We start from the raw sequence: 15191 nt of genomic DNA on the forward strand, positions 1-15191 counted from the left end.
TGTTTTCAGATTGTCTTCTTTGATTTTCATTGGTAGGTGCCAAAGTGGAGGGAATTACGGGAAAAAAAACAATGTCCAGCCACTTGTCTCAGAGAATCATTGATTATTTTAAGCTAAACATTAAAAAGTTATGGGTGGCACCCGTGGCTCAGTGGGTAGGGTGCAAGTTTGTTTTTTTTTTTTCTTTTTAAGAATGATTAGGCTGTTTGCTCTTGGGTATTCTATGATCCTGTGACTTGTTCAGAAAGCAGAGTACCAGGCAGGGGGCAGTAACAGATATTCTTAGTATATTGCTCTTGCCCAGCACCCCATTCTGAGGAGTCAGTATATACAATCCTCATAATAACAGGGTCATGGTTGGTAGAATGGTGGTTTCTTCCTCAGTAGCATTTTCCTATAGTAAGAAGCTAATGCAAGGTACTAATTTTCTAGACTTAATTCCACAAAACCTATTAACGCACACTTGATATACCTAAATTATAGTATATAAACCATAATGCCCATTATCTAACATTGTTTCTGGGGAGGATATTTCTCATTTTTACATCAGAATTGGTCTCACAGTTTTGAAAGTGGGCATTGAAAAATTTTTCAGTAACAGATGAAGAAGGTAAGGAAGGAAATGCCCCATGTTTTAACCCAGGCTCTCCCCCCTCCCCGTGACCCCTAATTCCCCTGCCCTCCCAACTTCTGGCTGTCCTAGCAGTTATTCCCTCTCTTCTGTCTGGCACCCTCACACTATGTAGCCACACTTGGGGCTACCAAAACTTAAAAGGACCCTGTGCCCCCAGAGTGTCTTGTTCCTCTTCCCACTCATCTTTTTTCCTCTGTTCACAAATTTCCTGGAAGAAAACTTCATATCTGTTCCTTCAGTTTGTCTTGTTTTCATTCTGTGAGTTTTTCGAGACTTCCCAAACTTTGAATATAATGGATGTGTCTTAGTCACATTTAACTGTGCAAGCTTTGACTTAGGGCAAGTTACATATTTTTTTCTATGCCCCAGTTCCTCATCTATAAAATGAGATTAATAGTACCACAATTAAACATGAAGATTGAGAATAATGCATGTAGAGTGTTTAATACTGTGTCTAAGGTAGGTATTCGGTTTCTGGCAATATCCAGTTCTGTATTTTTCACCTTTTAACTTTTTTCTAAGCCATATAGCAGAGCCCATGACTTCCCTGCCTCTTCCCATCCCTCCTTCCATCTTTTGTAGACAATGTATGAAGATGATGGGCAATTCCAAAAATAACTAAAACTGAATAAAATAAGATTCCCTTCTCAAGTTCTAATCAGTAAAATTTACACAAATTGGGAGATAGGAATAAACCAAGAAATTACCTACTTGAATTTGCCAACATTCCCACACTTAATTAAGGTGATTTAGTGTAGAATTAAGTGTGACTTGACTTTGTAAGGCAAAATCTGATCAAGGCACCGTCCTTTTTCTAGGAAAACACTAAGCTGCAGATAGATGGCCAGCATTAGCCTAGCAAAGGATTTTGTGTGTGTCATTTAAAACCTACCAGGGATGAAGGTGTCATACACCAAGGAGTCGACTATTCTTATGGCAAGTTACCCCAGTTGTGGGCCTCAGAACTATTGCAATCAATCCCACATGTCAAGGAACTTCCCAGTTATATAGTTTGATTCTCTTTGTAGATGATCAACTCACACGGATGTGCTAGTCACAATGCACGAATACATACACTGATGATTGTGATTTCTTGGTAAAATTAACGAATTCTCTATATGTTTTTCTATTATGAGCTTATCAGTTCTCAAGACAGGTCTGCTTTTGGAGTGTTGCCTACCAGTTGAAGAGCAGATTCTAGATCAGCAGTACTCAACCTGTGGGTTGCAACCCCTTTGTAACAATAAAAATACATCCTACATATCAGATATTTACATTACGATTCATAACAGTAGCAAAATTACATTTATGAAGTAGCAACAAAAATAATTTTATGACTGGGGGTCACCACAACATGAGGAACTGTATTAAAGGCTTTGGGAAGGTTGAGAACCACTGCTGTAGATGGTTGTCAAATACCAAGGTGAATGGACATCACCTGTCCCTTCCCCAAGTCCCTGTCATCTGACAGCCTTAATCTTGCCTTCCTCAGTCTCTTCAGGATCTCGTCACATCTTCCTTTTTTTTAATTAAAAATTTTCTTTTGGTAATTTTAAAAGTTTTTTTTTAATTAAATTGTATTTATTTATTGAGACAGAGTCTCACTTTGTTGCCCTTGGTAAAGTGCTGTGGCATCATAGCTTCCCGAGTAGCTGGGACTACAGGTGCCCACCACAACACCCGGTTATTTTTTGTTGCAGTTATTGTTTGTTTAGCTGGCTCGGGCCGGGTTCGAACCCGCCACCCTCGGTGTATGTGGTTGGCGCCGTAACTACTGTGCTACAGGTGCTGAGCCTAAAGTTTCTCTTAGAGATGAGGTCTTGAACTCCTGGACTCAAGCAGTCCTCCTGCCTTAGCCTCCCACTGTGCCTGACCCATCACCTGTCGTAAAAAAAAAAAAAATGAATAAACATTATATTTTATTGAATCAGAAGTTATTTATGTTCATTGTAAAATTTTTGTTTAGAAAATGTGTAAGTCACTGATAAATCCAGCCCCCAGAGATACTGACTACCTTGTGGTTTTTCTCTCCATTTTTCTTGTGTACATACTGTCTACAGTTCAAATAAACCTGGGCTCATACTCATCACGTTGTGCTGCCGCTTTCCTTTCTCATTTACTACATGTTGGATGTCTTCCTAGGTCAGATTCATTCTTTCATTTTATTAGAATCCCATGAATGCTTTACCAGTTACCCTATTCATGGATTTTGTATCATATCTAGTTTTTTTCGATTTTTTTTGGAGACAGTGTCTCCCTTTGTCACCCTTAGTAGAGTGCCATGCTCACAGCAACCTCAAACTCTTGAGCTCAAGTGGTTGTCTTGCTTCAGCCTCCCGGAGTAGCTAGGACTACCAGCACCCACTGCTACACTCAGCTATATTTAGAAATGGGGTCTCACTCTTGCTCAGGCTGGTTTCAAACTCCTGAGCTCAAGCAATCCACCTGCCTCAGCCTCCTGGAGTGCTAGGATTACAGGCGAGAGCCACTATGCCTGGCCTATATCCAATTTTTGAATATTAGAATGGGAGCGAGCATACATTTCTTTCAAAAAATATTTCTTGAGCACTTTCTATGTACGTTTCAGATATTGTGCTAGCTGCTATGTGTATGGTGCTGAGAAAACTGATGTAATTCTGACCCTCGAAGCTATAACCTAGACCCATTATCTGCCTATGTAATTCTTATAAGTAGAATTGCCTAGTCAATGCATATGCTTATTTTTGTATTTAGACAGAGTTTCTTCCTGTGCCCCAGGCTAGAGTGCCATGGCCTCAGCCTACATCCTCCAGCCTCAGTCTCCCAAGTAGCTGGGCCTATAGGTGCCCACCACAACACTCAGCTAATCTTTCTATTTTTGGTGGAGATGAGGTCTGGCTCTTTGCTCAGGTTAATCTGGAACTCCTGAGGTCAAGGGATCCACCCACCTAGGTCTCCCAGAGTGCTAGGATTACAGTGGTGAGCCACCGGAAGGGCAGAAATTCCTTCTCTTCTGGTCAACATGATGTGGACTTCTTAGGTTTTTTTTTTTTTTTTTTTTTGAGACAGTCTTTTTCTGTTGCCGTGGGTAGAGTACCCTGGCTGTGCTCACAGCAACCTCAGACTCTTGGGCTCCAGTGATCCTTTTGCCTCATCTTACGGAATAGGTGGGACTAGGGTGCCCACTGCAACACCTGGCTACTTTTTCTATATTTATTTATTTTTTTGAGATAGGGTCTCACTATGTCACCCTTGGTAGAGTGCTGTGCACGGCGTCACAGCTCACAACAACCTCAAACTCTTGGGCTTAAGAGATTCTCTGGCTTCAACCTCCCAAGTAGCTGGGACTGCAGGCGCCTGCCACAATGCCTGGCTATTTTTTTGTTGTAGTTGTCATCGTTGTTTTGGCAGGTCCATGCAGGGTTCGAACCCGCCAGCCCTGGTGTATGTGGCTGGCACTCTAATGCCAAGCTACAGGTGCCGAGCCTACTTTTTCTATTTTTATTTTTTTTTCCTATCACCACGTTTATTTCAGCTAGTTAAAGCCCTGTAATTGTATCCCAGAGAACTTCCAGCCCTCAAGCTTCCAAAGGCTGTCAACAGTTTGAAATATCTCTGCATAAAAAAACAGCTCCACAATATTTATCCACAGACTGATGTACGCTCAGTATCTGTACTTGGCGGAGTAGCCCTTGGGAGACACAACCAGGGTGCAGTCTTTGCGGGCCCCACGGTACACAGTCTGTATGATGCCCACCATCTCCTGCTTGTTCTCCATGGCCCAGTTAATGTTGTTGTCGTTGCTGGTGACCAAGTCAATCACGATGTGCTTGTTTCTGAGGAAAAACATGACAGTACATGGATCGTATAACTTATACATTTTGTTGAAGTCAGGTACTTCTGTAATAGCCCTAAGATAAATAACTGCAAAATTCTTAACCTGCTCAGCTATGCTGTAACGAACCTCATCCATCTTCATGCAGGTGAGGTCCCAGTCATGCCCAAACTGAATGACAACCTCTGAAAGGATGGCCTGGTCCACCTGCCAGCCGTTGTGCAAGTGCGGGAGCATGTGTGACATCTCAGGCCGGGTGAACGCCTCCACAGCACTAGGGCTTGCATGGGAGTGCACATGCCGTCGCCTACTTTTTCTATTTTTAAAGAGATGGGGTCTTGCTCTTGCTCCGGCAGCTCTTTAATTCCTGAGCTCAAGCAATCCACCTGTCACAGCCTCCTAGAGTGCTAGGATTATAGGAGTGAGCCACCAGGCCTGGCCTACAGTTTTAAACAATTTTCTACATTTATTTAGAAAACGTTTAGTGATTTTCTATTTTTATTTTTCAATTTCATTTCTTTGACTTCTCAAACGACAGCTTCTGCCATAAAAAAATTTCTTCCTCTCTCTGTCCTTTGTTCAGTTTTTAAAAAATGTGATTGACAAATAATTATACATACTCATAGATGCATACTGAGGTTTCGGTACATATAATGCGTAGTGATTAGATTGGTGTAATTAGCATATCCATCATCTCAAACATTTACCATATCTTTGTGTTGGGAATGTCCAAATATCCTCCTCCTAGCTATTTGTAACTACGTATTATTATTAACTCTGGTCATCCTAGAGTAGGATAGAACACTAAATTATTCCTCCCATTAGCTACAATTTTGTATCCTTTAACAAATGTCTCCCTATTCCCTACTTCTTATTTACTAATTTAAATTGTTTGTAGAAGGGTGGCTCACGCCTGTAATCCCAGCACTTGAGAGGCCAAGGTGGATGGATTGCCTGAGCTCACAGGTTTGAGACCAGCCTGAGCCAGAGTGAAACCTCATCTCTAAAAATAGCCAGGCGTTGTGGCAGGTGCCTGTAGTCCCAGCTACCTGGGAGGCTGAGGCAAGAGAATCTCTTGAGCCCAAGAGTTTGAGGTTGCTGTGAGCTGTGATGCCATAGCACTCTACCCAGAGTGACAGCTTGAGACTGTCTCAAAAAAAAAAAAAAAAAGAAAAATAGGGTGGTGCCTCCTGTGGCTCAGTGGGTAGGGTGCCGCCTAATATACCAAGGGTGGCGAGTTTAAACCTGGCCCCGGCCAAACTGCAACAAAAAAAATAGCCCGGCATTGTGGTGGGTGCCTGGAGTCCCAGCTACTTCGGAGGCTGAGGCAAGAGAATCTCTTAAGCACAAGAGTTTGAGGTTGCTGTGAGCTATGACTCTATGGCACTCTACTGAGGGCAACAAAGTAAGACTGTCTGAAAAAATAATAAATTGTTTGTAGATACTGTCAAACTGTCCTACAAGGTGCCATCAAGGTGCCTTTCCATGGGTGAATGAGTGTTTCCCCAACAAAAGAAAAAGTTTTATTACATAGTTGAGGCTGTGTGAGCAAGTATGACCTCTCAGCTGGTCAGAAAATGGCTGGATAGAGCTAGAAAGGTGGACTCGCTTGGGGCTTTTATTGTGATCTTGGGGTGGGGCCAGGGTGAGGATACCCAGTGCTCATGGTTGGAATTCCTGCCAGCACCAAAAAAGAGAGCATAGAGGTTTTTTGTTTTGTTATTTCTTCTTTTTGAAAATAACAGCTTGCCCAGATGATGGAGAAGAGAGAAGAGTGAGACTTCAAAGCTTGTCAATAGCCAAACAGCAAATAATGGAGTCAGATTCCTGATTACATAAGATGTTTACAGTGTCATCTGGGGACAGACAACTTTATTGCCAAATATTTCGTTGATCACTCTGTATGGATTTTTGTGGTACCTTTGCTCTCTTGCCTAGTGCTTGTGTAACAGCTGTCTCCCACCGACTTTCTCATGGTATCCTACTCCCAGCCAGACATGCATGTACACATACTTGTTTCTCTCCTTAGAGATAGTGGAAATAATGGACCACCACCTGAAAGATTTTGTGGTTATAACCAAAGGAGAGAGAGATTTGGCAGAGGGCCTTGAAGATTAGAAGCACCCACCCTTGCCCCTTTCCTTCTACCATCACCTGGGCAAGTATGGGACAGGGATCCTATCTACTGTCTGTTTAGGCTATTCCATGGCTGTGGTATTCTTAAATCTACTACTTGCAGACTCTACTTAGGCCTTATTCACAAAGGGCTCAACTTCTTGGCCTCATAGTTCTTATTTCTGTGTTTTGTGTAGGTGGCCAATTAGTACATCTCACAGCTGAGAAAATGGTCCTCAAGAAGTTGTGACTTGCTTAAGGTGGCAGGGCAGGGCTAGGATTAGACCCACATTTTCTCCCGACTCACCCAGTGCCTTGTTAAATGGTGTGCAATTTGGTTTTAAAGCTTTTAAATTCTCAATGAGAACACTATTTGCTGTTCAAAAGGAAACACAAAAATGCCCAGGCAAATGCCTTTCTGGGGACAGTGGTGCTGTGAAAGTTTGAAAGTGCTTCTGTATTTCTAACTTTTGCTCCCCACCCCCACCTCCTGCAGACCATTTTTCTCTTCTCCCCTTTGTGTAAATTCTGATTGCAGGGGTTAATGGTGGGATTATTTTAGGATTCAGCCCTACTGAAAAATGCTACAGAAGACAATCTCTTGCTAGATAAAAATTTATTAATGTCAGGGTGTTTTCACACTCCGGAGGACATAGGGACTGGGAGCAGTGGCTCACGCCAGTAATCCTAGCCCTCTGGGAGGCTGAGGCTGGAGGACTGCTTGAGCTGCTCAAGACTTGGAGACCAGCCTGATCAAGAGCAAGTCTCCATCTCTACAAAAAACTAAAAAAATTAGCTGGGCGTGGTGGCACGCACCAGTAGTCCTAGTTATTCTTGAGGCTGAGGCAGGAGGATCGCTTGAGCTCAGGCGTTTGAGGTTGCTGTGAACTATGATGATGCCACTGCATTCTAGTTGGGGTGGACAGAAGGAGACCTGTATCAAAAAAAAAAAAAAATGGATGCAAAAGCATACCTATAGTCTCTTCTGCGTTCTTCATGAGGAAAGAACAACTTATGTATCCTTAGCGCTAGCACAGCGCTTGGCATATGGATATGGTAGGCTCTCAGTTCTATCTGATGAATATGATTTTGAGGAATATTCATTTCGTGTGAATGAATGAAAGATAAATTAACCATCAGGGTCGGTAAGTGATGAACCACAACTTATCCAGCTCTTTAGGCTTCTAGTCTTGTGGTGAGACTCCACAGCTCGGCTCATATGACTGGGCCTTCGTGGGGGGAAAGGGAGTCAGGACCGTACTGACACCCTAACTGCAGGAGAGAGGCCAGAAGCCCCAAACTGGGATGCGCGGTTCTGAAAGGCGGCTGGCAGAGAGCTGCGCGCGCAACCACCCGGCAGCGGACTCCGGCGCTTTTCCTTGGCAACCGCTTGTTCCTAGCAACCAGGCGCGGGCTGCACCGAGCTGCTGGGGAGCCAGGCCTCTAGCCATGAATCCGCCAGGATCCCTGGGGGTCCTGGAGCAGAATGCAGACGAACACTTGCCCGCCCCGATTCTCGGGCCCTCGATACATTCTGACAACCCTCAGGAGCGGATCCAGGCCCGGCGCCTCCGCATCGCGGCGCGCCTGGAAGCGCGGAGGCGGTGAGCGGGGCCGGGCTGTCGCGCCGTCCGACGCGGCGTGAGGGGAGGTAGCTGGGCTGCCCGCGGTGCGAGCCCCGCGATGAGGGCTCGGCGTGTCCGGAGTGGGAGCGCGGTTTCTGGATGAAACAGAACGCATTTCTTCCAGAAGGGGCAGGCAGTGTGCGATGTGAAAACATTCAACACCCTGCTGTGAGTCTGTGACGGAAATAATCCCCCGTCAGCGCTGACGAGAGCCCGGGGCTTGGGCGCCGCGGGCGGTACCCGCGGGATGCAGCCTGGGCCTGCGCCCTGCGGTCTGCCGCCTCCCCAACCAGCCCGCTTCCTTCCGCAAGTATTTGGTGGACCTCAGCTGTCACTTCTGCTGGTCTTCAGGGGCTTATCTGGTAATGCAGCAGAAACCCTCGTTCCTGAAGGGTCGAGGATTTCTGGCGATTATCCCCGTCTCGCGCTAGAGTTGCTGTACTGTCCATTCACAGCTACACGGGCTCTGGAGGACCAAGTGGCACCTGAATTCCCGAATGTCCTTATTGTGTAAACAGCACTTACACCTGCTCCTCCCGGTCAGGGTCAATTGCGCTACCCAGGCGGTGGCTGCTTCTCTTGTCCGCTGGTCGTTGGAAATAAGGAATCCACAGTGTCAAGGTGGCAGCCGTAACTTGCAGTTCGGTGGGATCCTTGCTTTGTGTCCTGACAACAGCACACCCCTGTGGGAACGAGGGCTTTTGCAGGCCCTAGAGCTATGGAGACAGGAAGCACAGGATCCCACAGCAGGCTGTTGGGACTGATTAAGTGGAGCCACTCCAACTTCACGCTGGTTATCAGACCCATGTATTTATTTCTCCTGGGACAGAGTCACAGAGGAGTCTCTGACTGAGTGCAGTTATTGAGTAGGGGATGGCACGTCATAATCTAGTGCTTGGCCTCCAGGCCGCTGCCTCAGCTGTGCCTTCCTCAGGCTTCTGGGAGGTACAGTATGCAATATGACAAATCGTGGTGGGTCCACTTCTCACCTCTTTCCTTGTGGGTGAGTCCCCTGGTCAGGGGGTTTCTTTCTTTATTTATTTGAGACAGAGTCTCAAGCTGTTGCTCTGGGTAGAGTTCAGTGGCATCACAGGTCACAGCAACTTCAGACTCTTGGGTTTAAGTGATTCTCTTGCCTCAGCCTCCCAAGTAGCTGGGACTACAGGTGCCCACCACAACACCAGGCTATTTTTTTGTTGCAGTTGTCATTGTTGTTTTTTAGCTGGCCGGAGTCAGGGTCAAACCTGCCAGCCTTGGTGTATGTGGCCAGCGCCCTACCCACTGAGCCACGGGCGCCGCCCAGGGGGTTTATTGTGTAAGATTCTATCTGAGGTGAATAAAGGACTAACATAAGGAGAATTGATTGGAAATTAATAGTACTCAGAACCTTTCTCCCACGAGGTTTGGAGAAATTTCAAGTGGAGGGTTTAGGGGGATACTGGACAAAGATAAGGCAAGGATATCGCGCTAAAAATAAGGGGATTCAGGCATCTCATGCACACTGGATGCCAAGGCTGTTCTCTTCTCCTTCCTTCCTGTTCCTGGATGCTGGCACTTTGGCCTTCACATTCCATTCAGGAGGTTGGAGAAGATTCTCTGTAGACTTTGACCATGCAAAAAGAAGGACTTAAAGACTCTGATATCAATCCCAGCCTGGTGGCTCACACCTGTAATCTTAGCACTCTGGGACGCTAAGGTGGGTGGATTGCCTGAGCTCAGAGGGTTGAGACCAGCCTGAGTAAGAGCAAGAACCTGACTCTACTAAAAATAGAAAAACTAGCTGGGTGTCATGGTGGGTGCCTGTAGTTCCAGCTACTCCGGAGGCTGAGGCAAGAGGATTGCTTGAGCCCAAGAGTTTAAGATTGCTGTAAGCTATCACATCATGGCACTCTACCCAGGGCAACAGAGCAGAGTGAGACTCTTGTCTCAAAAAAAAAAAAAAGACAGTGACATCAGGTTTGCCCACAGAACAGCCCTGGCAGATCAGCCTACACTGAAGTTCACAGTTGTTAAGGCACACTCTTGCACTCAGAGCTCCCATCAGCCTTTTTTTAAGTGTTCAAATTTTTGTCAGGCTATTAAAATTGTTTTTTTCTTTATCCTGCCACCAGATTACAAGCTTCCAAATGACTTAGAGACTTAGATTGAAATGATACTAAATTGTTTTATTTTCTCTAAATTCTTGAGTTCTGTATAATCAGGTGCTTATGTACATATAACTAAAGTAAACCATCCTAGTTTAGTTTTTTGTTTTAAAGACAGTTCTTCAGCAGCAACTAGGCAACTACTGTGAAGTGACATGTAAAATTGGTAGTGTCAGTGTCCTTTTCCTAAGTTGTCATGGAAGTTACCATTACCTTTATAGCTTTAGGTCTTTGGTACGTCTCAGAAAAGATGTGCAAGAATTTGGAGAACATTTTCAAAATAAGAGCATTAGACACTCAACTACTAGGATATGGAACTCAAAGTTTTAAAATTACATTATGTAAATGAAAAGCTTTAAAAAGTACCTCACAAGAGTTTTTTTTTTTTTTTTGTCATTATAGCTTGCGTCTTTCTGCTTTTTTGCATGTGATAGTGTTTTTTTTTGTCAAACCAATTTTTTTTTTTTTGTTACAGAGTCTGTTGTCCTTGGTAGAGTGCTATGGTGTTATAGGTCACAGCAACCTCAGACTCCTGGGCTCAAGCAATTCTCTTGCCTTAAACTCCCAAGTAGCTGAGATTACAGGTGCTGGCCTTAACACCTGGCTAATTTTAGAGGCAGGGTCTTGCTCTTACTCAGGCCGGTTTCAAACCCGTGAGCTCAGGCCATCCGCCTGCGTTGGCCTCCGAGAGTGCTGGGATTATAAACGTGAGCCACCATGCCCAGCCTAAACCAATGCTTTAATTTAATTTAATTTTTCATCAGCTTTTTATTTTATTTATTTATTTTTTGAGACAGAGTCTCATTTTGTCACCCTCGGTAGGGTACTTTGGCGTCACAGCTCACAGCAACCTCAAACTCTTGGGGTCCAGTGATTCTGTTGCCTCAGCCTCCCAAATAGCCAGGACTACAGGTGCCTGCCACAATGCCTGGCTATTTTTTTTGTTTAGCAGGCCAGGGCCGGGTTCAAACCCATCAGCCCTGGAGCATGTGGCTGGCGCCCTAACCACTGAGCTATGGTCACCCAGCCAAGTTTTATCATGAAGTAGTAACTAAGGATTTCACACATCTGGGGAAAGTCTTTAGCACAAAAGATACAGAAATGCTCTAATAGAAAAAAAAACCCAACAAAACACCTGAGAGGAAACTGAGGCTGAAGAAACTGAAACTGAAGAAAAAAAGCAACAAACTCCAAAAAGATGGTCATTAAGATCCTCAGAGAAAAACAAGATGGTTTGACAACCATGAAACAAGATACAATGCTATGTTCAGAAGAAAGCATTGGAAATTAAAAATATAATAGAAATAGAAAACAGTAGAAGGTCCAGAAAGTAAAGGAATAGAATTGCCTATGAGTTAGAGCAAAAAGAAAAAGATAGATACTAGTAGAGAAAAAGATTTCTTAATAATTAGAGGACTAGTCCAGGAGACCTAGTATACCCTTTTTCAATCTAGAAAGGACAGAGAGGCCAGGCGTGGTGGCTCACGGCTGTAATCCTAGCATTCTGGGAGGCCAAGGCAGGTGGATTGCTTGAGCTCAGGAGTTTGTTAGAGAGAAGCCTGAACAAAAGTGAAACCCTGTCTCTACTAAAAGATAGAAGAACTAGCTGGGCATTGTGGCAAGTGCTTGTAGTCCTAGCTACTCACTCAGGAGGTTGAGGTAAGAGCCCCCAAATTTGAGGTTGCTATCAGTTATGACACTATGACATTCTAGCTCAGGGCATAGAGTGAGACTGTCTCAAAAAAAAAAAAAAAAAGTAAGGACAGAGTAAACAGAGAGCGGAGGACATTGTCACTGAAAGAATTAAAGAAGAATTCCCAGACCTGTAGATATGAGTTTCCCGATTGAAGGGGACCACCTGATTGAAAATGTTCAGCCTAGTGGATGAAAATATAGACACACCTTAGGTGCACAATTGAGAAAATTCAGAATACCAAGAACAAAGAGAGGGTCCTACAGCTTCTAGGGCCTACAAACAAACTCCAAATGGTCACATTCGAAGAAAGGAGTATGAGAAATTACTTCGGGTTTCTTTCTTTTCTTTCTTTTTTTTTTTATTGTTAAATCATAGCTATGTACATTAGTGTAATCAGGGGGTACAATGTGCTGGTTTCATATATAATCTGAAATAATCTCATCAAACTATTCAACGTAGCCTTCATGGCATTTTCTTAGTTATTGTATGTAGACATTTGTATTCTGCACTTAGTAAGTTTCACCTGTACCCATTCTAAGGTGCACCGTAGGTGTGGCCCCACCTATTACCTTCCCTCCACCCTAACCTCTCCCCTTCCCCCTCCTTTGGCCCTTTCCCCATATTCTTGTGCTATAGTTGGGTTATAGCCTTCATGTGAAAGCTATAAATTAGCTTCATAGTAGGGCCGAGTACATTGGATACTTTTTCTTCCATTCCTGAGATACTTTGCTAAGAAGAGTATATTCCAGCTCCATCCATGTAAACATGAAAGAGGTAAAGTTTCCATCTTTCTTTAAGGCTGCATAATATTCCATGGTATACATGTACCACAATTTGCTAGTCCATTTGTGGGTCGATGGGCACTTGGGCTTCTTCCATGACTTAGCAATTATGAATTGGGCTGCAATAAACATTCTGGTACAGATGTCTTTGTTATATTGTGATTTTTGGTCTTCTGGTTATGTACCTAGTAGAGGAATTATAGGATCAAATGGCAAGTCTATTTTTAGATCTCTAAGTATTCTCCAAACATCCTTCCAAAAGGAACGTATTAGTGTACATTCCCACCAGCAGTGTAGAAGTGTGCCCTTTTCTCCACATCCACACCAACATCTCTGGTTTTGGGATTTTGTTATGTGGGCTACTCTTACTGGGATTAGGTGATATCTCAAAGTAGTTTTGATTTGCATTTCTCAGATGATTAAGGATGATGAGCTTTTTTCCATGTGTTTGTAGATCGTGTGTCTGTCTTCTTTAGAGAATTTTCTCTTCAAGTCCTTTGTCCACCCTGAGATGGGATCACTTGTTCTTTTCTTGCTAATATGTTTGAGTTCTCTGTGGATTCTGGTTATTAAACCTTTATCGGAGGTATAACCTGCAAATATTTTCTCCCATTCTGAGGGCTGTCTGCTTGCTTTACTTACTATGTTCTTGGCTGTGCAGAAGCTTTTTAGTTTGATAAGGTCCCAGTAATGTATTTTTGATACTGCTTCAGTTGCCTGGGGAGTCCTCCTCATAAAGTATTCACCCAGGCCGATTCCTTCAAGAGTTTTCCCTGCACTTTCTTCAAGTATTTTTATAGTTTCATGTCTTAAGTTTAAATCTTTTATCTAGTGAGAGTCTATCTTAGTTAATGGTGAAAGGTGTGGGTCCAGTTTCAGTCTTCTACAGGTTGCCAGCACCATTTGTTAAATAGGGAATCTTTTCCCCACTGAATGTTTTTAATTGGCTTGTCAAAGATCAAAGAATTGTAGGTGGCTGGATTCATCTCTTGGTTCTCTATTCTGTTCCAGACATCTACTTCTCTGTTTTTGTGCCAGTACCATGCTGTTTTGATCACTATCGATTTATAGTACAGTCTCAGGTTTGTAGCGTGATTCCTCCTGCTTTGTTTTTATTGCTGAGTAATGTTTTGGCTATTCGAGGTTTTTTCTGATTCCATATAAAACGAAGTATTATTTTTTCAAGGTCTTTAAAATATGACAATGGAGCTTTAATAGGAATACATTAAAATTATATATTGCTTTGGGTAGTATAGACATTTTAACAATGTTGATTCTTCCCAGCCATGAGCATGGTATGTTTTTCCATTTGTTAACATATTCAGCTATTTCTTTTTTTAAAGTTTCATAGTTCTCTTTATAGAGATCTTTCATGTCCTTTGTTAGGTATACTCCCAAATATTTCATCTTCTTTAGCACGACTGTGAAAGGAATAGAGTTCTTGACTGTGTTTTTGGCTTGGTTATTGTTGGTATATACAAAGGCTACAGATTTATGGGTGTTGATTTTGTAGCCTGAGACATTGCTGTATTCCTTGATCACTTCTGAAAGTTTTGTAGTAGAATCTCTAGTGTTTTCAAGATGTATGATCATATCATCTGCGAAGAGTGAAAGTTTGATCTTTTCTGACCCTATGTGGATACCCTTGATCGCCTTTTCTTCCCTAATTGCAATGGCTAAAACTTCCATTACAATGTTAAAGAGCAATGGAGACAATGGGCAACCTTGCCTGGTTCCTGATCTAAGTGGAAATGATTTCAATTTAACTCCATTCAACACGATATTGGCTGTGGGTTTGCTGTAGATGGCCTCTATTAGTTTAAGAAATGTCCCTTCTATACCGATTTTCTTAAGTGTTCTTATCATGAAGGGATGCTGGATATTATCAAAAGCTTTTTCTGCATCAATTGAGAGAATCATATGGTCTTTATTTTTTAGTTTGTTTATGTGCTGAATTACATTTATAGATTTACGTATGTTGAATCAGCCTTGAGACCCTGGGATAAATCCCACTTAGTCATGGTGTATAATTTTTTTGATGTGTTGTTGGATTCTGTTTGTTAGGATCTTATTGAAAATTTTTGCATCCATATTCATTAGTGATATTGGTCTATAATTTTCTTTTCTTGTTGGGTCTTTCCCTGGTTTAGGGATCAAGGTAATGTTAGCTTCGTAGAATGTGTTGGGTAGTCTTCCTTCTTTTTTTATATTTTGGAAGAGGTTTAGTAATATAGGTACTAGTTCTTCTTTAAAGGTTTGGTAGAATTCTGACATAAAGCCATCTGGTCCTGGGCTTTTCTTTTTAGGGAGATTTTGTATAGTTGATGCTATTTCAGAACTTGATATAGGCCTGTTCAACATTTCCACTTCGTTCTGGCTAA

The 15191-nt window shown here is 43.0% G+C and overlaps 2 protein-coding genes across 4 annotated transcripts in view; one reads left to right on the plus strand and one right to left on the minus strand.

Moving 5' to 3' along the window:
* Positions 1-4163: 4163 nt before the first annotated feature.
* LOC128584499 (thioredoxin-like protein 4A) lies at positions 4164-4694 on the minus strand. Its single transcript, XM_053589417.1, has one exon. The coding sequence runs from the start codon at positions 4692-4694 to the stop codon at positions 4278-4280; it is 417 nt and encodes a 138-aa protein (XP_053445392.1). The 3' UTR covers positions 4164-4277.
* A 3258-nt stretch (positions 4695-7952) lies between these two features.
* Positions 7953-15191, plus strand: part of DRC1 (dynein regulatory complex subunit 1) — a 72012-nt gene continuing 64773 nt past the window's right edge. For all 3 annotated transcript variants that reach the window (XM_053589647.1, XM_053589648.1, XM_053589649.1), the window contains exon 1: positions 7953-8167. In XM_053589647.1, the coding sequence (XP_053445622.1) occupies positions 8013-8167 (155 nt within the window). In that variant the 5' untranslated portion in view covers positions 7953-8012. The remainder of the gene's footprint in view (positions 8168-15191) is intronic.

This window comes from Nycticebus coucang, chromosome 4 (assembly GCF_027406575.1).
Source record: "Nycticebus coucang isolate mNycCou1 chromosome 4, mNycCou1.pri, whole genome shotgun sequence".
Taxonomy (NCBI): Eukaryota; Metazoa; Chordata; class Mammalia; order Primates; family Lorisidae; genus Nycticebus; species Nycticebus coucang.

Excerpts from the sequence above, each read along its gene's own strand:
- LOC128584499 (XM_053589417.1), bottom strand. The coding sequence starts at position 4,694 with ATGTCACACATGCTCCCGCACTTGCACAACGGCTGGCAGGTGGACCAG.